The sequence below is a fragment of the Lonchura striata genome, chromosome 1 (assembly GCF_050655825.1).
Source record: "Lonchura striata isolate lonStrDom1 chromosome 1, ASM5065582v1, whole genome shotgun sequence".
NCBI lineage: Eukaryota > Metazoa > Chordata > Aves > Passeriformes > Estrildidae > Lonchura > Lonchura striata.
The window spans coordinates 62,958,918-62,981,943 of NC_140703.1; the positions used below are offsets into that span (position 1 = coordinate 62,958,918).

Consider the following 23,026-nt stretch of genomic DNA (forward strand, 5'->3'; position numbering starts at 1 on the left):
TGAAAAGCTTTGTGAATTTGGCATGTCGAGAATAGATAATCTTCATTTCTGTTCCATGCTTGAACATGGAGCTAAAGTTGGTCCAGATGAGAGACAATTCTCCACCTAAGCAGGCAGCCAGGCCTTTGGAAGTCAAACACAGTCCTGGGTTTTTTTATTTGGTTGGTTGGTTTTTTGGTTTGTTTTGGTTTTGTTGTAAATTTTATTTTTGTTTTTTTGTTTTTTTTTTTTTTTTGTTTTTGTTTTGTTTTGTTTTGTTTTAATTGTTTCAGAAGGGCAGTCCTGTCCTAAGAAACCGGACAGCTGAGTTTTAGGTGGCTGAAGTCAACAGAGGTGAATCATGCTCTCCAGTGGGTACACTGGGGTTAATGTCTTTGTGAAAATACACCAATACTGAAAATCCCCAAACTGGAGTTGAGCACAAACCAGACACCAAAAGGAAAGGCAAAGAAAGGCTTATGGGAAGTGATGCCTTACCTACACTTTTAGTTCTTATTTTATCTTTTTAGATATTGTTCAAACAAACAGGAAGTTCTGATAAAAGTACAGAGGCCATTCCCAGCAAGGGCAGTGGGCAGCACTCTGTCAGAAGGGTTGATTTTTAAACCAGTGGTTCAGATGCTCTTTCCTCACACAGGCGAAAGGAAGCTGTCAAATAAAAATAAAATACGGGATACAAAACTTGCTCATTCAGACACTATTTCATGTGGAATTGTTTCATGCACAGATATGAAGAAAAATTTAATCTGCTGAGCTAGATTTAACAGAAGAGATTGAAAAGCTGATGGAGTTGGGTTGCTTTTATTGAAGGAAAGGAAAAGGTCATATCTGTACATGTCTTAGGGTGTTAATTAAGTGGGAAAAGGGAACATTTTCTACTGTCTACCCAAGAAGAGAGTTTTAGACAAATGATAGTTGTAGGACTTTTTTTAGTGTTGGTTGTTCTTCCAGGAGATTCTCCAGTTTATTGCAAAGTGACTGTTCACACAGTGTTTGAAAGCTACTGGTTTCCTACTTGCTTTTTGGTTTCTGGAATGCAAAGGAAATATTTCATTCAAAAAAAAGAAAAAAAAAAGGTGTTTGAGGAAACTCTACCTGCAGCAGTAAATCTTTTAATAGCCTTTGAGGACTTCTTAGAATCTGAGAAGTATTTCCCAGATTATCAGGAAAGAAAAATGCAGTCTTAAAAAACACTGTGAAGTTCAACAGTAAAAATAATTGAGTTAATAAAAACATTTAGTTTTGAGAATTTTAACTGTTGCTTGATATTTTTGTAAGGCATTTTAATTATTTTATTGAAAATTAACTTGAATTTCTACAGATTGTTTTTAAAACCTGGAGGAAAAAAAGACTCAATTTAGAAACTCTTGCAAGGTGAGGTTTTAGTTGAATTTGAGGAGATTTGACATCCTCCTTTCTTGAACAAATCTATTTTTCTCTAATTGGGAAATTCATCAAAACTGATCATTTCCAGCAACCCTTTTTGCTTCTGCCGACTCAGCATCACCTGGTGAAGAGCTGCTTGGTCAAAAATTCTGTCAGAGTTCAAAGTTTTTGTTGCACTTGGATTAATTATTCCTTCTCACTGGGTAGTCCATGGGCTCTGCTGACCTGACACTTGCAAGTGTTGCCATAGCAAATATGGCCAGAGGCCTTGTACTAATGGGGGACAATTTCAGTTGTGTTGGTTGGTGTTGAACTTTTATGGTCACTTTGGGAGATGCACAGGCTTTCATTTAAAGAGGGATGAGCTGGTCTTGGTTTTCAGAGCTGATAATTAACAAATTATTCTCTTGATTTCTCTGTTGAAAAATATGCATCTGGGAATTAGGACTGGTAATATATATATATAGCCTCTTGATGCCATCATTATATTGATTTTTAAAATATAATCACAATTAAAGGCAGTTCTAAGGAGATGTCTTCATTCTTTTGGCTGAATCCTGTCTCTCTTCTCCCTCTGCACATTCAAATGTAGAAACACCAGTGTCCCCTGGGCAGACACTGGGTGCTGTACCTCAGACAGACCAGGCTCTGGCAAATCTTTGTGTGGTGGTTTAAGATGTCAGTGCCCAGAATGGTGGCAGTAGCAGAGACCAGCACTCGTGTCCCTGCTAAGTCAGGGTATCTATCATTGCTGAAGACCCCTCAGCACATGCTGGGATGCTGGGCTGTGCCTGGTCATCATGCTGGGCTCCTGCAGGCTTCTCTTTTTGGTGAAAGAGAGCCAGACCCTGGAAAGCTGTCAGATAAAACAAGTCAAAGAAGAAACTTCTTGAACTGCTGCAGACAGATGTAGCCACTGAGTAATCTCCAGTGACTCTCATAAGTGGTTCTCACCCTGGTTTTCAGCAACACAAATCTCACGAGATTTCCTTTATACTCAACTGTAACCTAAGTATGATATCCTCATTGATTCTGGGGCTTGCACAGTATCCAGCAGCAAGAATTTAAATAACAAGTGTCATCAAGATTCTCAGATCTGAGTCTGTATTTCAGTGTGTGCTAAACCCCATGCTAGGCTGGCGCTGTCTGTTGTAACAGTAAACCTGTTAACAAGCACTCACAAGGGGCAGGAGAAGCAGAGGTCAGCTGTTATCAGCAACCACATCCCTCTGATCTTTTTCCTTGTTTGGGATTAGCATAGTCTGTTATGGTTTTGATCCTCCAGAATTCTCTTGTTTCCAGTTAATCAGGGAGTCCCTTCAGGGATGGGTAATCGTGCTGATGCATCTGTGTGACTGAAGCAGAACATAAAAGCCAAGTGAGTCTGTGCTGTCCTTTCTGGTTCTTTAAATTCAGATTCAAATGGAAAATAATCTCATGAAAATTGCTGATAGGCTTTTGCCATTTTTTGTGCCTTATCACTACTGATGAGGCCAAAGGTAACCAGTGAGCATCCTTCACACCTGAGGCAGATGACTAAAATCTAACTAAACTCTGATCTCTGTTGCTCCCTGTGTGATGCAGCTGAGTGCTGTTGGTCATGAGCCACACAAGGATGCAATTAGTCTAACAGCCCTTTATTATGAATGTGGCAGAACAAAATTAGAACTCAATTTACAAGTCCCCCTTTCAAACCCATTCAGCCGTTAAGGCTGCATCATCTTTCAGTTTTCCAAGGCATATAATTGATAAATGATTTCTCCCTGCACACCTCAGCTCCTCATCTTTATTCATGAACCAATTAATCTTTGTAGGACACTGTGATCATTTGCATACATGGCCAATGTCATCAACCTCTGTTATTTCATTCAGGAAACAATTTTGCAGCCCATGAAATCACCAGGAGGGGAAAATCTGAACTATGTCTAAATTTCTGTTGTTCTGGCATTTCTACCTCGCATCATCCTCAAATATAAAAATCAGATGCTGCTTGTGCTAGAAAATTATGGATTAAGCTGGGAGGAAACACACCTCAGCAGTATGCTTCAATCATGGCTGATAGGTATGAGCAGAGGCTGAAAATACATGTTTCCTTGGCATTTTTGAGGACTCTGTTGTGCCAACATTTTTTGTTTATTAAATCTTTTCTTTTACTCTCTTTACTAGTCAGTTCTTCTGGGTTAGCAAAATGAAAGCTGCTATAGTGAAGCACAGTTTGGGGTAAATGGGGAGGTGTCTGTACGTTTAAACACTTTCTTCATTAGCTCTGCTTCCTGAAGGTCTGTTGTAAACTACCACCCAAACAACACATTATCCAAGTGACTCATGTTTTCTTTTTGCCACGTTGACTTATTTGCCAATATCTTAGCAAGGAGCACTTGCAAGGCCAGTTTTATTTTGGTAAACAAAGGATATCGAAGAGAGTCCCAGGAACACTCCAAGCAGAACTTCTGAGCACTTGAGGAAGGTGTCCAAGTGCCACCTACAGAGAGCACACTTTGGCCAAGATGCACGTGAATGGATGCACACCTGTCTCCCTCTATGTACAAAGGTTATGTGTGCACATATCCAGAATGAAATTAGCCCTGGAGTAGTGATGTGTTCTACCTGTCTCTGGCTGGATCAACAGAACTTTCTTTCTTCTTTGCTCTCCTTGAACTTGTTCACATTTCTTGCACGGCATCTGGAAGAGATTGGAAGAGTTGACCTTTTCTTTGGACTTTTGGAGAATGCTGGGACCTGTTTGAAAGCTGCCAGGGCCTGTTTGAGGATGCTGGTGAAGAGAAACTCCATAGAGCAAAGGTCCTGCCCTCTTTCATTCACCCCTCTCAGCTGGTGTGGTCCCCACCACCATCAGTCTGTGCAAGCAGATCCACACTGCAGAGACAACATCACTGCTCTAGAACCTGGCTCCAACCACAAATTGGGAAGTTTGTACAAATTTGGAAATTTTCTAGAGGCATTTGACTGGTATGCAAGATCTGATCTCTGCATGGACAGCATCACCCCAGGTAGATCTGAGAAGTATTATGGGACACTTGAGGCCACATTTCCCTAATATCAGTTGTGATTTGACAGTGCTGCAAGCAGTGGATGTAGGACTGGTGGGCAGAGCCTGCATCTCTCCTCAGGAATTTCTGTTTTCCTGCTGTGGCTGATTAAGCCTTTCACTGGCACATTACCTAACCACAGGATGGTTTCACTGACACCCAAGCAAACACAGGCCTTGAGGAGGTAGCATGGCAAGGCTGGTGCTCTTAAGTCTTGTCCACCACCTCTCACACATGCAGGGTGTTTTGCCTTTCATTTTCACATTGCTTTTCTGCCTGCATGAATCAAAGCAGCACTACACGCGTGAAGCATCTGCTAGGAGATTTCTGGAGTGGATGTGTGAGGCTCCTCTCTGTGCTTCATGCATTTACAGATACTCATTGCTCTATTTCCTTAGATCCTTAACAAATGCACTAAATGAGACCCTGTCCTGAGGGAGTTCAGTGTATCTAGGTGGGATTGGTTATGTAGCTTTCTGCTCTTTTCATAAATTTCAGATATAGCATTACCGCTGAGCAGATGGCCTGTATGAATTCTTGCCTTTCTCAGCTTTGGACAATTTATCATGGATCTGGAACAGTAATAGTACTTTGCACTCTTGGAACGAATTAATCTTCCTATAAAGCACTTTGAAAAGTTATCAGGGCACAAAAAGTAAATAAGATACAATGAAAAACAGACCTTTATAAATATAGCCATTTTACTTGGTGAGAAGTAAGAACTGTGTGTTACTTTCAGAGCATCAAAGGAATTGCCAGGTGAATAACACATTTTTCATGGTGGCAGAAGAGAACCGCTACCAAGCACTGAATGACAATTATAAAAAAATTGAAAGCATTATAATTTGAGCTTGGCCCTAATTCACAGTTTTCTCACATTAAGCTGTACAAAGTCCACAGATGCCACCTTAACAGTACACAGTGCTCTCCTGATTCATGTCCTGCTAATGAACAGCTTCTTATGTTTGTGGATAAATTTCAGCTCCAACATGGCTCACCACACAGCAGGCAGAGTTCAGCATTCAGTGGTGCTACTCTCTGCTGCCTGAAAAGCACCGGGCTTAATTGGCTGAGCAGCCTGAAGGAAAATGCTGCCAAATTCTTGGCAAGTCTGTTCTTCATATGGTGGAGGAGGCTTCCAGAAGTATGAGAAGACAGAGAGCTGACTCTGAGCAACTCAGCATATGGGTTTGTAGGATTGGAGGCACCAGGATCCATTTCTCCGTCAAGCTGAAAGCAGCAATCACTGGTACTTGCTGTAGGACCAGTGCAGCTCCTGTGCTTTTTGCAGCCAGCTGACAGAGACCTATTTTCCAAGGGTCCTATTTTCCAAGCAGAAACCAGATCAAAGCTGCTGGTCATTTAGGCAGCAGTGGACACCAAGACCTGAAGTTTGTGATTAGGCTTGTAAAAGAATTAAGCTGCACTTAGAAGGATGAGTGATGTCAGGTTGGGGTTTTGGTTCAGTCCCAGTTCAGGAGGAAATAGAAACAACCTTATCTCTACAAGAGCACAGCAACCAGCCATACTGCTTGCTGTCCCCTTTCTAAGGCTAGAACAGATGATTTCTAGCTAGGGTAGATGATTTACAAGAAGGTGTAAAATCCTCATCATATACCTTATTATGCTTTACTACTCTGTGGGGGGGACATTTCCTTCTAAGTCCATCTGGTGATCAGATGTACCCTGAGGCGTGTGGATTGATTGCCCTCATGTTTTTTTTCTCCTATTTAGTCTAAATGCTGATGCTTTATTTTTATTCGTATTAATGTCTAAGCCTTTTTGAAGCATTGAAAATCATGATTAATTGTGCAATGACAATCAATAATGGAAGTGCTTACAAAGCCAGCTTGATTTGAGAGTGAATCCCAAAGACAGCTGCTTTCTCTAAGAAGGATGGGAAAAAGTTTGAGGAAAGAAACAGCAAAAAATTCCAGATCCTGGTTGGTATTTTTAGTGATGTTTGTCATAGGCTTAACGCCTTCAGCATCTGCTGAGAGAGACCTTTATTACAGGCTGCTATTGACAGTTCATGAAAGCAAAACCTTAAGTCCATCAAATAAGTAAGACTACTCGATTAAACAGAAATGCACTGAAAAGTGAAAATATTTCTACTCCTGTACCAGAATGCAGCTATTCCCACACCTTCGGGACCACGACGGATTCGTTTATCTAGTGTGATTCCAGAGCCAGGGCTGAAGATGCGGGAGGTATTTACGGTGGTACCCCTGCCGGCGCTCGCTCCCTTTCGCGCGGCGGCGAGCGCCGGCCGAGTGCCGAGAGCGCCGATCCATTTCCCCCGTTGCCGGAGGGTGCCCGGCGCTGCCAGGGCTCGGCGAGTGCCACTCGCGGTGACCTGTCCCTCCCCGCTGGGGTGGCACTCGCCCCTGCTGCTCCCCAGAGCAGCCCGCGGCCACGGCACTGCCGGCGGGGAGGGATGCGTGCAGGGATGCCGAGGAGGAGGAAAAGCAGCCCCTTCCACAAAACATGGTTCAAAAAACACCGTACATCACCTGGCCCCTCTCCAGAGCCTGAGGCAGAGGCATTTCAGTCCCCAGAGCCCCTGAAGTCCTACGCCTTGCCTAGTGGAAATGCGTGATGTATGGAAGCCTCCTCTCCGCCGATCTCAGCAGACTCCTCTAAAAATCCTACCCCTGTGCAAAAAAGCTGAATTACTAAGAGCTGGTGAATGGAAAATGCCTGAAAATTTCTTCTACTCTCTGGGGATGGCAAATGCCTGCATTCATTTGGGGTCAAGGGAAAAGCCATCCTTCTCACCCTGGTTCTTGCTGCCATTTCCAATCTGTCATCTACTTCATCCTTCATGACTGCCCCTGACTCTGGGGTGAGACCATCTCCCTGAAACAAGGAACCTGGAGCAGGGCTGTCTTTAGGCAGGATTACCCAGTCCTTTCAGATCTACACCATTTATCCAACAAAAAATTGCCTCTTCATTTTGCAAACACATACATGTGGCTCACACAATACAAGGCCATCCCACCTGAGAGATGCTCTGCAGTCACAGTTTCCTCTCTCTGGTTTACCTCTGAAGGACTCTCAAGTCAATTACAAGGGGAGAGCAGCTGCCTTTTCAGTGCCACCCCTCTTCTCTGGCAACAGCAGGTGGTACACTTGAAAAGAGGAGAAGTAGTGTACAGCCCATGGTCTCATAATTCCCCCTTCCTGGGCAGTAAGCTGGGGTGACATCTCCATTGAACAGCACTTTGGATGTTCTCCTCCTCTGGAAGCACTGGGAAATACTGGGACCAGACAGAATGGGTTTTAGGATGCTGTACTTTTCCCATCCTGTATTAAATTCTTAGGAGGAACAGGGGAGTCAGATCTGATCAGGATCTGGCCATTCTTGAAGAAACAAAGCAGCATATTTGCATTGCAGAATTCTTAAAAAAGAAAAATTTATGGGTATCTGGGCAAAGGAAGAGGATGTTGGGCAGTGCACCAAATGGGGAAATCATACTGGAAGTCCAGCCAGAACAATGTCCCATCTTTCACAGTGTCTAAGAGTGGGATTTTCACAAATGGCCTAGGAAATAATTCTTTCCATTCTCTGCAATCTGTGGTTTCAATAACAATGCAGAAGACACATTCTCAGTGAGCCCACAGATTATTTTTACCTCTGTCCCCATTTCAGCTCCGTGACACACACCGACTAGCACGTCCACCACTAAAAGCAAGGGCTACACATTTGGCTTCATAGAACATTTTATTTGGAGAGACCTCTCATGTCATAGAATATTGGTTCTTTGTTAAGGCAGTTCTGAAGGTCTGGAGGAAAGGGAGGGGGAGAGGAAGAAAACTGTGTCAACGGGATTGCATTAAGGCAAAATTCCCTCCTTCTGCATTTCACCACAGTAAAATCCACATAAAGGCCAGTAAATGTCTCATGCCAAGGAAGAGATTCAGTGCAAATATATCCCACTGACTATCCATAGACAGGGCTAGGACCTCAACTGAGGCAAATTTACAGTGCCTTGTTAGCTGCAAAGCAAAGCTGATTTAGCTCTGTTGAGAATTCCAGTCTGGGTTCAGGGGAGCATTTTAGAATGTGTTTCTTATGCTAGCACAGGTATAAATGCTCTCCTGAATCAGAGCCACAGCCCCTTGAGTGCAAGTCTGTGAACTTAACAGAGTTGAATTTTTATTGTCTACATAAATATATCATTCTGCATCCCTTTGTTCACCTCTCATTGTATTGCTACTGAGTACATTCCCTTAGTTTCTTTAACATGGCTTTCATTTCTACCATTCTTTGCAATATTTTTAAAGTTTATTATGACATAAAAATGAATTATTCCTTGGAGAATGTTTGTTGCAAAGGTTCCAGAGTTTGGATGTCCTTGGAGGACCAGGCTGCAGTGTGGCTTTTTTGGTGAGCAGTAATGTAATCTGAGTAATGCCATAACTTGCAGGAAAAAGTACTGCTCAGTTTACATACCATCAACACATCACAGACACCAAACACTTTTTTCTTTCCACAAGAATTTCCTCAGAGGATCCTACTGCTCCAGAAATAGTCACTATTACTTGCATTGGCTTGAGGAAACCTGTTTTGTTATCCCAGGTGCAAACTGAAGGTAAATATGGCAGAAATGCTACGAAAAGCATGACAACATTTTCAGGTAGAAGCAGAGTATAACATTTCATAGTCCTAAAAGCTGTCTGTCACTGGATGACCTCTCACAGAAAACCCTGGTATCCATTAATGAAAGGATATGCTTAGGCCTCAGTGTCGAAAACTTGTTTAGGAATATGAAATGCTTATAGCCAGCAAAGTGGGAAAATAAGGCAAAGAAATCAAGCAACAAAGTATTTCCTGGATACATGTGAATACACAACTTCTGTATGACCTGGAACCATGTATAACATTCATGCCATAAAAGCATGAGCACCCTGCATATTTATTTGATACAGAGAACAGCATCCAGTTTGAAGGAATCTAAAGAGTGAATAACCAACATCAGTGCAAGTCTTTTGTGCTTTAAACTTTCTTCATTCCTTTTCCCATAAGGCAAGCAAACACTGTCATGACCATTTTGGGTTTTACTTCAACCAGGTCTTCTGGAAGGGCATAGACTCTTGCTCCAATTTTTCTTGCCATAGAGATGGCATATCTGCATTACAGGGGTGGGGAAAAAAAGGGGAAAAATAAAGACAGAAATTAGTGCAGTAGGAATAATTTTCCCTCTGTTAAGTGTTTTACATGATCAAAACCAGAGTGGGTTTCACTGATTTACCAAAGTTAAACTTTTCTATAGGAATGTATCAGACAGGTTCATAAAGAACTACAGTTCTAATAAAAGGTAACAAAAAACAAACTTGCAAGGATAGAAGCAGAAGGCTGATGCCAGTGGAAATCAGTATTTTTGGAAATCAACATTCGGGGACTTACTTCAGTCATACCCAGAAAGTGCAAATTGACATTCCCATCTCCCTGCTCAGAGCCACTGGCTGTTCTCCAGTGAGTTTGTCTCTTCTCTTTATTTTTTTTAAAAAAGCTAGAAAATCCCAGGTTCTTTCCACTTCAGAGCACATACATTTGTGAAATTTCCCCCAAAATGCAGAGAAGCATTGGGAACACAGGGGAATGGGGGTGAAATAAGGAAAAGAACAGCAGAGGAATGAAGAAATAAAGTACAGAGAAAAGCAGACATAGGATTGCAAGAAAAGAAAGAGAATAGATGGTAGGAAATGGAAGGAAAAAGAACAGTGGGAAAAGTCTTTACAAAAATAATGGCAAAGTCTTTACAAAAATAATGATTGCTTTACAGTCATCCTTTTCTCCTTTGTAGTTACTGCATAGAAGAGGAGACGTTAAACTGATGATAGACCAGGAGGTGATCTGTGTAACTCAGAAAGGAGAGGGAGATGCCCCCAGAATTGACTCTCTGCTAGGAAATCGTTTGTATTCAGGAAAAAAAAATCAATATCCACATCTAGAAAAGCAGTTTTTCAGGCATGAATCCTGTTCTCCTCTTTCTCTCTTAAATATGCCCTTGTTCTACCTGTAGGTGACCAAAGAGCTGTCACTAATCCCTGTTCATTATTTGTTGGCATTGTTCCCTGATCTCTGAAACAATTTTAAATTTAATATAAGAAAATAGGAGCTTGTGAACCCAAGTGGTTTCAATCATTTCAAGGGATTTATGAAGCAGGAACTACAACATTACACACTGCATTGATACTCTTTTTACTACCTAACTCCCAGCCTTCATGCTTCTAACTCAAGTGATATTTCTCACATGAGGTTGTGCCAGATGAAAATGACAGCAGAATAGATTTTAAAGACAGAGTCAGGCCAGCCTGAGCAGGTAACTCATGCTAAGTGCCACTCGGCAGAAACGTACTTAGCATTATTTAGTTTCTCCTCATCATTCAGGTCCTCTGTTTTCAAAAGGTCATACTTGATTGACCCTGGTTGGATGGCATCAATGAGATCCAGGACTGGCATGCTGGTGCTGATTTTGCTATCCTGCATAGATGAAAGATAAAATTAAATGCAAGAACAGAATGACAGAACTCCCACAAAGCCAGAGTCTAGACTCAAGAGCAATGCACAGTTCAGTCAAATACCATTTAGATCTTCACAAGGGGCTACTTAGAATATTTATTTATCTAAGGCAGACTAAGAACTCTTTCTAGGATTTTTTGTTTCACCCAAGGGATGAAACATCATAGAATCATTTAGGTTGGAAAAGATTTTTATGATCAAGACTGCTCTTAATCTAGCACTTCCCAGTCCACCACTAAATCATGTCCCTAAGCACTACATCTACACATTTTTTGAATCCTCTGGTAATGGTGACTCACTTCGCTAGGCAGCCTATTCCAGGGCTTTACAACACTTTGAGAGAAAAAACTACTCTTAATATCCGATCTAAACCTTCCCTGGCCATTTGCAACTCAAGACCATTTTCTCTTGTCCTATCACTTGTTACCTGGGAGAAGAGGCTGACCCCACCTGGCTACACTCTCCTTTTAGGCAGTTGTAGAGAGTGATAAGCTCTCCCCTGAGCCTCCTTTCCTTGAGGCTAAACACCCCCAGCTCTGTCATCTGCTCCTCATAGGATTTATGGTCCAGAACCTTTCCCAGCTTTGTTGCCTTTTAGACAAGCTCCAGCACCTCAGTGTCGTTCTTGTAGTAAGGGGCCCAGAATTGGACATAGGATTCAAGGTGTGGCTGAGTAAAGGAGCACAATCACTGCCCTGGTCCTGGTGGCCACACTACTGCTGATACAGGCCAGGGTGCAATTGGCCTTCTTGGATACTTGGGCAAACACTGGCTCATTTTCAGCCACTGCTGACCAACATTCCTAGGTCCTTTCTTGCTAGACAACTTCCCCAAGCCTGTAGTACTGCTGGGGTTGTTGTGATACAGGTGCAGGACCCTCATTTGGCCTCATTGAACCTCATACAACTGCCCTTGGTTCATTAATGCAGCCTGTCCAGATCCCTCTACAGAGCCTTCCAGCAGATCAGCATTCCAACCCAGCTTGGTGTCCTCTGCAAACTGACTGAGGATGCACTTGATCTGCTTGTCCAGACCATCAATAAAGATGTTAAATGGCCCCAAAAAACTGAGCCCTGGGGGCACAATTGGTGACAGGCTGCCAGCCAGATTTAACTCCTTTCACCACCACTCTCTGGGCCTGGACATCCAGTTTTTACCCAGTGAACAGTGCACCTGTCCAAGCTATGTGCAGCCACTTTCTCCAGGAGAATGTTGTGGTAAACAGTGTCAAAAGCTGCACTAAAATCCCAGTAGAAAACATCCACAGCCTTTTCCTCATCCATGAAGTAGGTCACCTTGTCATAGAATACAATGTCATTAAAGCAAAAGATGGGGTGCAGGGCTCGTGCATTTGCTTCCTGTGGGGAGATGACATTGATAGACATCTACTGATGGGAGGGGTGAGAGGGATCAGCTGTGTGATTCCTGAACTCATTACATGAAGTTTGATGGATCTGTTCTCGCCTGGTGCAAACTGCTGATTTATATCCACTGAGTGTTCCCTAGCTTGGGAAGTGTCATAGATATGTTAGCGGAATTGGAAGTGCTCTAGAACTGGTCCATCTCTGTGTTAGTATGGTACCTTGCAAAATAAGGTAAGGTACCCTGAATGGTACTACCAGGTTATGAATGTATTGCTATTGTTCATTTTAATGCTGCCATTTGTAATTGTTGTTGATTCATAACCAACAGCATAGCAGTTCTTTCTTAATTCCAGTCATCATTCCTGTCTCCATCCTTTGATTTCCCAAGCCAAACTGGAATTCAAGATATTTCCTGTAGTGTTCATATCATATTTCTATTACTCTTTCACAATAAAGTCTCTCAAATAAAACCTGTGTATTTGAACAAGCTTTTAAAAGGGAATGAAAAATAATCAAGCGATGCAGTGAATTGTATCATAATGTAGAGTGTGTGTGTATATGCATACACACACCTATATATCACACACACAAGCACTCTGAGTAAGAGATTCCTGAGCAGAGATTTCTGAAAAAAACTGTACCTTGAAACTGGAGATGGTTGAATCCTTCCCAGCTGCAGTGAGTGTTTCATTGACCCAGCTGACAATGATTTCATCATTGACCTTCTCTCCACCACCAATGTCTTCAAGGATATTTAGGGTGTACCTTAAGAGGGAAGCCAAGATATTTGCTTAAAGTCTGCTGTAACCTCAGAACTGTCCTGCATGTGCATAGCTTGTCTGGCATTATCCCAATTATCTGATATTCCTCTGCCTCATGCACACTCACAGTGCATATTATTTATGTTATAACACAATTATTAATCTAAGGAGTTTCATTCATCCCCAGTTCCTTAATCACTGTTTTAGGAATGCTAAAAGTTTTGGTTACTTAAAATTCCTGGAATTCCTATCAATGTATCTCATTGTAAATTACTTATTCTCATAGTGCTTAAAAAATAATCACTGATTTTAGAAATAGAAGGGAATCCTTCTGCTCACCTAAGACTGACTTCTGCATAAAACCAAGCCTGGAGTATTTTGCTTATACAGCATACACCTTAGAAAGATATCCCAAACTTAGGGTAAGTAATCAGCTCATCCCTATTTTAACCACCTTACTGATAAACCTCTACCTTTCTCTATAGTCTGAATTTAGTTTGTATTCAGTTCCCAGCTACTGGGGCTTTTTACTCTCAGCTATGACACTCTTAAACACAGAAACATACACACACAGAGAATTACATTAAAATGGGGAGAGGTACTTAGTTGTGCCCCATGCAGGGAGCAGCTTACAAAACTTCTGCATCAATTACTTGTTTCTGGGACATTGTCCTCATTCTCTGACACAGAGGCCTTTTAACTTCTTTCCCTCTCTTCTATGCAATAAACATTTCTTGTTGCTATGCAGTTAGTGACAATAACAATCTTCTGCATGAGCTGACTGTAATGGCCTTGCCCACAAGACGTACTGTGATCACATCCTTAACCAGGAGTGAGCAGAAGGTCACTTGGCACTGAAGTGCAGAGGAGTGAGAGGGCTGTAGCCTGTAGAGCCTCCTCAGTGAGAGCATAACCACAGCAATGCAAACTGAGCAGATCAAAATGCTCTGAGGCTCGTGGCTGCCTGACCTACCTCCTCATCAGCTGCCAGATTAAGGCCAGCGTGAGCGTACGGTTTCCTTCATTCAGATCTTGCCCAGCAATGCCAACAAGGGAAAATTTGGCTTGATTCTTTCCCAGTTCCACTGCATAGTTGCAGTTTTCAAGCTGTAAATGCCAGGGTCAAAAATATAGGAAAAAAGAAGAAAGAAGACAAGACACTGTTACTTTAAATTCTTTGGATCACTCAGCCTCCTGGGCAAACAAAAACTTTGGGGCTTTGTGATAAAACAGCTGATTGACTACTAGCAGGCAGATCCATCCCAAAAATACCATTCTGAACATTTAACATAGAAGAAAATGCTATACTTCATTATCAGGGCCTGAAAAGCAGATTATCCTGGAAAATAAAAGTGTATGGCTCATGGGTACCTCCAGCATTATGGCTTTGCACTGAGACAAAGGATTAGTGTCCCAGCCAATATTTTAGATTGGTTGATCAATCTGGTCTAACTGGATGCAATTACTCATCCAGATAGTTGGGAGAAAGCTTTGCATTTAGCAGCAACTCTGTGATCGGTTCTTGATGCATCTGATCAAGAATGCTTATCATCACTGTCTTCAGTTGATGTGGAGGGCAGTGATCCAGACAGCTGCAATTAAGCTGGTGCCATGCATCTCACAGTCCAGATGCATTACAATCAGTGCCTAAAGCAGTAGCAAAAGGGATCTGCAAATACAGTTTCTAAATACTGACACAAAAGTTGTCAAGTCTTTTTATACTTAACAAATATTTTTTACCTGTCAACAGAGTGAGTGAGTCTAATGTATATTTCTTTTTCAGAACGAAAAATTATCCACTGACTAAGCACAAAAATCATTTAAGGTGCTCTCCTTGGGACTGGAGGGCAACATGAATACCCACATGACTTAGGCATTCACTGAGGATAAGGCATCATTACTGGAACTATTCTAGCTTTTTGTACCTTCTTCATGTTGCCACCCAGTTTAGGATATGGTGGTTTGTTCACCCTGTTCCAGTCTACTGGCACTTTGATCTTTTCATAGAGCTGGAAGATAACCAAGGCATCTGACAGGTCACTGAAAGAAACAAAAAAGATATATCATTGTCCAAAGAATAGAGGAAAGAAGCACAACTCAACTATTAGCAGAGGTAAAGTTAGTTTCCTGGGAAACACAAAGCAGCATAAATTCTTATAGGGCCCAAAAGTTTTTATGGTCTTACAAACAACTTGATGGCTGTATTTATCATCTGAAGGGAGTGTAATACCTCATCTTACCTGTACAAGTGATTTACACGTGGATTAACACCAAGGGAGTTCATCCAGTTCCTAAATGTCCTTTCTTCCCTTGTCTCACCTAAAACAACAGACACATCAATCAAAGGCCTGCAGAACACCACACTTCAGTAATGGAAGTGCTTTGGGAAGAAACCCTGACTGAATTCACAGCACAGTGAACCACGAACAGAAGGACACACATGGGAAATATCACGGTGCAATATTTGCATTTCCCTGACCTTCAATGGAGCTCCAGTCGATGTCCTGGTTCTCTGGCTTATGCAGGGCAGGGTATTTGTTGAACAAGTTGGCAATGAAGGCCAGATTGAGCTTGGGGTTGCCCCGGACGACGTCGGTGGCGGTGACGAACTGGCGGCAGCCGAGGCGCTCGGCCTGCTGCAGCATGCACTCGGCGCGCTGCACGTCGTCCTTCTCCTGCCCGGCACAAACGGGACGTCAGCTACCCACCCCAGCTCTGCACCACCCCACTGCGCTCTCCTTGGGGGGATCCAGCTGCTAAAGCAGCCCCTTGACAGATTTACAGTTGTTCCCGTTCCCATTTTTACTAATGGCAACTCTGTATTTTGGGCTTTGCCTACAAGTCAAGCACCTCAACATATTGTTTTTACAGCCATACTCCTTGTAAATGTGATGGTTTCATGAAATTCACAGATAAATGTATTTAAATACACTTGTTACATGCTAGTAGTTTATCAGTGTGATTAAATGGTTGCTGAAGTTTCAGAGTTATTATCTAACAAAAATCCAAACACATAATTTAATTCTTTGGAAGCTTTGACTTCTGAAATACAAGATCATGTTGCAATGCAATGAAGAATTTGCTGGCTCTGGCATCCCAGTGCAGCTCTGTGTTGGCCAGGAATGCAAGTAATGGACAGAAAATATTGGCATTTTCTCCAAACTTATCTCATCTTACCCTTAATCCTGACATGTCAATAGTAATAGCTGGAATGCCTTCTTCATCTCCCTTGGGGGCGACTTGGTTCAGCAAATGGTAATAAGCTCTTGAGTCCTGTGACAGACAGAGAAATTAAAGGGAAGAAAAATTACATCTAAAGCTCAGCCCTTTGAATGCCAGTGCTCCCCTGAACAATGTGCCTGCATGCTTCATTTTTATTACATCGATCATTGGGCTACATAATTAAATTAATTAAGCTGGAAGCACTTAGCAATTCCTACTTTATGCTGTGTTTGCCAGATCTATTTCTTCCCTGAGCCACTATATATGTGCTGGAGAATGCCCAACACACGAGACAAAAATGCTGTGTGTTGAACTGACGGAAAAGGCAGCAACAACAAAAAGATATCAGAATTAAACAATCTGAACATAAAAATAGAGGTAAGAAAATGCATACCTTTATAATGCTGTAGAAGTCAGGCTGCTGAGCATTTAATAAAAGAAAATGCAGAAGGAGAAAGCAGATGTTTAAAGTGGATTTCAAAGCAAGGCTGGAACAGTTGTGGAAGAGAAAGCATAGTTTGCAAGGACAGAAGTTAACACTGACAACAGTATCAGCATTTTTCAGGCAAAAGGGCAGGAACGAGACAACAGTTTATCATGTCGTGTCTTTAATCTTTTGTGAAATACAACACTGCTTCCATATGTGGAAAATATCAACTCACTTCAAAATCAGCTCTAAGAACTGAAAATAGAACTACATGTTAATGTCTAGGGACTTGACTAACTAACCCAACTGATGCTCTTCAAAATATTAAGCAGACTACCTGAATTATTTAAAATATTTTACATCTGCATTAATATGCCTGGTATCTAGGAAGTGGTTATTTATAACAGAAGTGAGGTGGGGAGACAGACTTAGTTAGAGAATGTCTGTAAACACTGAGACCACTGAAATCTTGTAAATGTGTGCCTTATTTTCCAACTGTAAACACCAGAATTGTGATTTAGCTTTCAGTTGCAGGTAGGATTTAATCAGTTGAACCATAGTCTTTTTGACCAGCACACAGAAAGATGGGAAAGACTCCATTCCCTTCCCTTTTCATGGATATTCTCCAGTCACCTCCACACAGTCAACCAAAAATCTGTTACAATAAAAATTGTATTATCAAATGTGACCCTCTATCTCTCTTGTTGCCTTCCCTGATGGTTTTTTGTTTTGTTTTGTTTTGTTTTCTGAATTTCAATTGAATGCTTGTGCTTATGCTTCAGTCCCTGATGAAGCCTATGGCCAGGTACCTCAGGAGCCAGATTTTTCCCATGCTATTCTGGGAGCAGGCAAGTCAGGTTTTGGCTGGTGAGGCTGATGTGCTGGACAGACCCTGGCTTTCTTGTAAGCCAGTTCAGATACCCTCCTTTATACACACTCTAGACCTCGGGGATGCTGTCTGGGCCTCACACTGGGTTTTAGTGTCTGAAATTCTGGTGCCCACTGAGGTCCAGCTACATCTGTCTGGGAACAATGAAGGTCCTACAGAGAAAGCTTTGCTGAAACTGCACCCACAAGCCCAAGAGGTCCAGAAATAATGCTGCCCAGACTACAGATCCACCCTTGCAAGTGCCTCCCAGTATAGATGTGATATTTTCAATAGTCCCAGTGAATTAAAACTCACAGAAAACTGCATTCAGGTCTATAGCAAATGTTGGGACAGAGGAGCACATAGCCCAGGCAAAGGAAAGATCAAGTGCGGAAATTGGAAATGCCCAATCATTTTTCTCTACATGTTTGACTAAAGGTTTTCCAAACAGAAGTCAGGTCAAGAGTTATTTAGGGAGATTTGGAAAGGAGGTGAGCAATAGAGGCAAGGAGTTGAAAATATAATGTCCATATGCCCTGTCCAAACCATACCCAGTAGTTTGCCTGTAAACCACAAAGAAAATATTTTAAGTACCCAGCTCCATGTGCTTGGCAGAGTACTGTCAAGCACAAGTCTCAGCTTCATGGAGTGTTTCAGTGCACAATCCCTCTGTGGAGGGCAAGAATTTGTGTGTAGAGCTACTGTTTTGCTTTTGTTGGTCAATATTTCTCATACCTTGATGTCTGCGCTGAAGTTGTTGACTTTGTTGCATCCTGCATTTTCCAGGTGATAGTTTGCCCATCTCAACAACAGGTCCTCTGGAGACAACTTCATCAGATCCTCCAGGCTCTCTCCTTCTCTCAGAAGAGCAATCAAGGCTAAGCAGGAAAGAAAAAATTAAAAAACAATGATGTGAACACTTGTTGAGGAAAACGTATAACTGTTTTCTCTCTTTTATGTTTTCCTACCCTAGTTTCTGAATATGAGTTGCCAAAATGTTTCAAAAATTCAAACTGGGTTAGCATGACAGAGATGTAAACAGAAAAAGGCTCTCATCAATAAAATGAGTCAAAGCTTGTAATTTGTGAATCTAGTAGGGGATCATATTCAAATGGAAAACAATTACAGTATGGTCTAAGAACTGCCCACAAGCCATAAAGGTCTGGTCAACCCTCCCTGCAATGAGCAGAGACATGTTCAACTAAATCAGTTTGCTTGGAGCTCCATTTGACATAACTGTGAATGTTTTCAGGAATGGGGCATCTACCAACTCTCTGGGCAACCTCTGCCAGTGTTTCACTACCTCCATTGCAAAAAATTCCTTCCTCATACCAAGTCTAAATCTACCCTCTTTTGTTTAACACTATTACCCCTCTTCCTATTGCAATAGGCCCCACTGGAAATTTTACTGTCATCTTTCTCATAAGCCCCTTCAGTTGCTTGAAGGCCGCAATAAAGTCTCCCTGAAACTTTCTCTTCTACAGGCTGAACAATTTCAGCTCTCTCAGCTCATCTTCATAGGAGTGCCCCAGCACCCTGAGCCTTTCTGTGGCCATCCTCTGGACCCACTCCAACAGGTCCAAGTCTTTCCTGTGCTGAGCAGTGCAGAGCTGGACACAGTGATGCTGAGCACAGGGGCAAGCTTGCAATGAAAATATGAACTGCTTTTTGCAGCTTAGATGAAAGAAATCTCAGTGCCCTTCACACTGAAACTGGATTCACACAGGCATTCTGGAATGCTTGCACATTACCTCATAGGCCTGTGGGCCAGTAGGGCTAATTCATCTGTCAATTGAGGAGATACCCTATTTATATAGAAAAATTGATATTATGTTCATAAGAGGAGGAACAGGAAGGATGGGAAGATTGACCCTTGAAACTTTGGACCATGAAAGGCTTTGGAACTAGTTTTGAAAAGAAGAACTAACATGGAAGCTAATTATTAATGTGGCAAAAAAAGGAGAGTGTGTTACATTGCTCTGATTTTCTTCTAGTATCTTTTGTCAGACCTTGAAAGAATTATGGATTGGCTACATAAAGGAAACAGTGGAGACATACCATAACTGGAGTTACACAGATAATTTGATGTAGGGTGCAATGGGGTTAAACTGGACCAGAGGGGGATAATAGGAGCATTTGAAGGTAGACAGAGGATTTTATGAAGAGAACAGTGTTGACACTGACAGAAGGCTGGAAGAAGGATTCTTGTGGTGTTGGATGTGGATTGATTTTTGGATTAATGTTTTCTCTTTTTTTTTGCATCAATTATCTTGGCACAAATACTTGCAACATGCTAAAAATGTGAAGATGATAGTCAATAGGTGGCATAGTCAATACAGAGGACCATCAGGAAATCCGACAGAACAAACTAGATGACAGTAATAAAAATGGAATGCAATTTAATAGTGCCATGTTCAAAGACATTCACTGGGGAATTAATATGAGCAACTGCTATTAGCTAAAAGCTTATATGAACGAAGGATGAGAACCTGAGTGGATTAAATGTCTTCCAAGCTACTCTGAGCCATGATTTGATATGACATGGGAAAAATCCAATATGATATTAAGTGCATCCCAGGTAATTCCCAAAGAGGTTGGGATGTATTACTGCCTTATCAAGTGCTCATGAAAACTCATTGGAAATACAGGGTTCCCTGTTCAAGAAAGGGGAGTTTTACCTGAAACAGCTGCAGACAACGGCTATGAGGGAAAGGGAAAACCTGAAAAAAAAAATCAGCATTTTCTTGGCTTGTCTAGCCTTAGATGAAGTCTTAGATGAGAAGTGAAGGAGAAAATACCAGAAAGGAAAAAAATAGCAAATAAACAGGGCAAGGCTACCTACAAAGGAATGGGAACGGGTGGCTCTGGCAACAGAAAGGACAGAATTGTGAAAGGGGTGAGGCAATGAAGGTAATGCCTGCACAGAAACTGGAAGAAAGAAGTGTCAGTGTTGGGTGAGGGACTATCCAGAGGTATGGGGAACAAAGCAGCAAGATGAGGTTCTGTGTGAACTGCAGGTACACCCATAGCCTTCATGACAAAGCTACTTCATAGAGAATTTTGGCATTGGTGAGACACACCTGGAATGCTATGTCCAGTTTCTGACTCCCAGTACAAGAGAGACATTGACAAACTGAAGCGAGTTTAGTGGAAGGACACAAAAATGTTTTGATGGAAGTTTGTGATATAAGGGAAGAGGATGAGAAAATTTGTATTGTTTAGCCTAAAAAAGGTTTGAGAGAGTTGCAAGTATTGTCTTCAACCATTATAGAGGGGCCAGATCTGCATTTTTCCAGTATGCACAGGAAAAGGATGAGGAGCTGTGTCACAAGATGCCAGAAGGGAAAATCCAACTAGATTCCAACTAGAAAAAAAATTCAGAACAAGAGTGGTTGGGCTCTGGAATAGGCTGCCCAGAAAACACAGGAAAAGACCCTGAGCTACCTCACCTGACATTAAGTTGTTATACTTAAGATGTTGTACTGCTGAAAGCAGGTAGCTGGATGACTAAGTCAGATCTCTAAGGTGCACCTCCACAGGTTCCTTCCAGCCTAAATTATTGTATGATCCTATAATTATGATTTCACAAAGAAAAATATTTGGCAATCAAGAGCAAGAAGGAGTCAAACTTCCTGAATGCAGATTTCATTATCCCAGGTTTAGTGCCAATACACCAATATACTTGGATGCAGACCACTATTCTTGACCCAATGAGCAGAATACACAAGTCTACAGAAAACCTTGGACTTGAAGCTCATGAAAAGCAAGGGAAATTAGACCAGTCAAGAAAACAGACAACAAGTACTTGAAGAAAAAAAAATTAAAATCTTGATTTTTTTAAAAAAAGAGCTTTATCCTAAAGACTCTGCAGTGGTAACAGTGGAGCACTGAAAGGAAGAGCCATACATACCTTCATTCCTGCTGATCTCTATGTCGGCAAAGAGTCCAATTTTGATGACTTGCCATAAAAGACCCAGAACCAGGTAAGGTTTGCCTTCTTTTAAGTCTTCAGCTCCAATGTTAACAACATGGCACCCAATGGCTGAAGCAGAGTTCAGGGCCAGGTTCAGATTTTCCTAGGGAAAGGTGAGAATTTCTGAATTATGCAGAACGTAAGAGCTGGGGCTACAGGAAGGGAGCACAGCCAAAACGAGTGAAATCTGCAGGCAGCTTCACTGCAAATACATTGAAGTACACATAACCATGAGGCAGTGCTCCAGGTGGATGCTCTGGGTGCTCATCAGAGTGGAATACAAGGACAGAGCCACCTCCCTTGACCTGCTGGCCACAGTTCTTTTGATGCAGCCCAGGATACATGTTTGACACAGGGAACAGGGGAATGCAGACTCTCCTGGGGATTCTGGGTCTCAACATAAAGACAGAAAGGATCTCTTTTTGGCAGAGGTGGCAAATGTCATGTCACCGGGCACTGGAGCTCAGAGCATATGTCTACATTCACAGAGATGTCCTGGCTCAGTCCTGGCTACCAAGGCCAGGATGTCCCTAGGGCTAATGCCAGAGTTCATGCCCAGGTACAGACAGCTTCAGCGTGGGCAAACTCTCCTCTGCTCAGTCCTGCACACGTGGAGGAGGAAAGGAGCTACAACCCCATCAACTGGCAGATATCCCAGGCTCACCTCTCTCTAAGCACTCTGCAAAAGCCCTGCCTGATACCTAAGGTACAAGTAAGTTGCTAGCTGGCAGTGTTTGCAAAGAACACACTGTCCCAGCAATCAGTATGAATAAACCTGATGAGTTTGTAGCCTTGCAGTTCAGCCAACTGGTCAGAACTGGTAATAGCTGGACATTTTCTTTTTGAACTCTGGAGTATGGACTCCTGGTTTGGGAGTGTTCAGAGGAAACTGAGGGATTCAGTGATTCACAGTGACAGGCAGAAATAAAAATGATATTTCAGGAACATTATGTTCCTTTTCCATTTCCTGTCCATTTAAAATAAAAGGAATAAGAAAATCTGATTCTCATGTCTACACTATGCAAAAAGGTGACTTTGTAAACAGAGGGCAAGTAAAGCAGGCAAAGAAGCCTGGAAAATATAATTTATCACACAAATTTGCAGTTCTTCACATTAATTTCAGCACTGCTGTCATGACAGGGAGATCTGATTAGATACAAAATGCAGAGAGAGACATAGTGTAAATTCTCATAAGCTAGAAAAATTGGACCATTTCAAATTAATTACCTTTTCTCCAGCAGGCAGCTGTAAAAGGGTTAAGTTAAAGTGGAAGCTATATTGATCAAATCATGTCTACATGTGACAGGGATTGATCTGAACTGCATCATTAAGTTATGCTGCTGACCAAAATTATTAGAACTGAAAAATGAGGTATACAGCATAAAAATCCAATTTAATGGCTTCTGAGCTTACTTGAGCCTTGCTAATGTTCCATCAAATCAGAGG

General features: G+C 41.9%; 1 protein-coding gene across 4 annotated transcripts in view; it reads right to left on the reverse strand.

The window, feature by feature from the left end:
• Positions 1-8,141: 8,141 nt before the first annotated feature.
• LCP1 (lymphocyte cytosolic protein 1) overlaps positions 8,142-23,026 on the reverse strand; it is a 53,438-nt gene continuing 38,553 nt past the window's right edge. For all 4 annotated transcript variants that reach the window (XM_085577455.1, XM_085577446.1, XM_021528451.3 and 1 more), the window contains exons 7-16: positions 21,518-21,683; positions 18,343-18,485; positions 16,268-16,363; positions 15,570-15,765; positions 15,331-15,409; positions 15,016-15,130; positions 14,064-14,197; positions 12,971-13,094; positions 10,802-10,926; positions 8,142-9,568 (exon numbers count right to left, since the gene is read on the reverse strand). In XM_085577455.1, the coding sequence (XP_085433581.1) occupies positions 9,436-9,568; positions 10,802-10,926; positions 12,971-13,094; positions 14,064-14,197; positions 15,016-15,130; positions 15,331-15,409; positions 15,570-15,765; positions 16,268-16,363; positions 18,343-18,485; positions 21,518-21,683 (1,311 nt within the window). In that variant the 3' untranslated portion in view covers positions 8,142-9,435. The remainder of the gene's footprint in view (positions 9,569-10,801; positions 10,927-12,970; positions 13,095-14,063; positions 14,198-15,015; positions 15,131-15,330; positions 15,410-15,569; positions 15,766-16,267; positions 16,364-18,342; positions 18,486-21,517; positions 21,684-23,026) is intronic.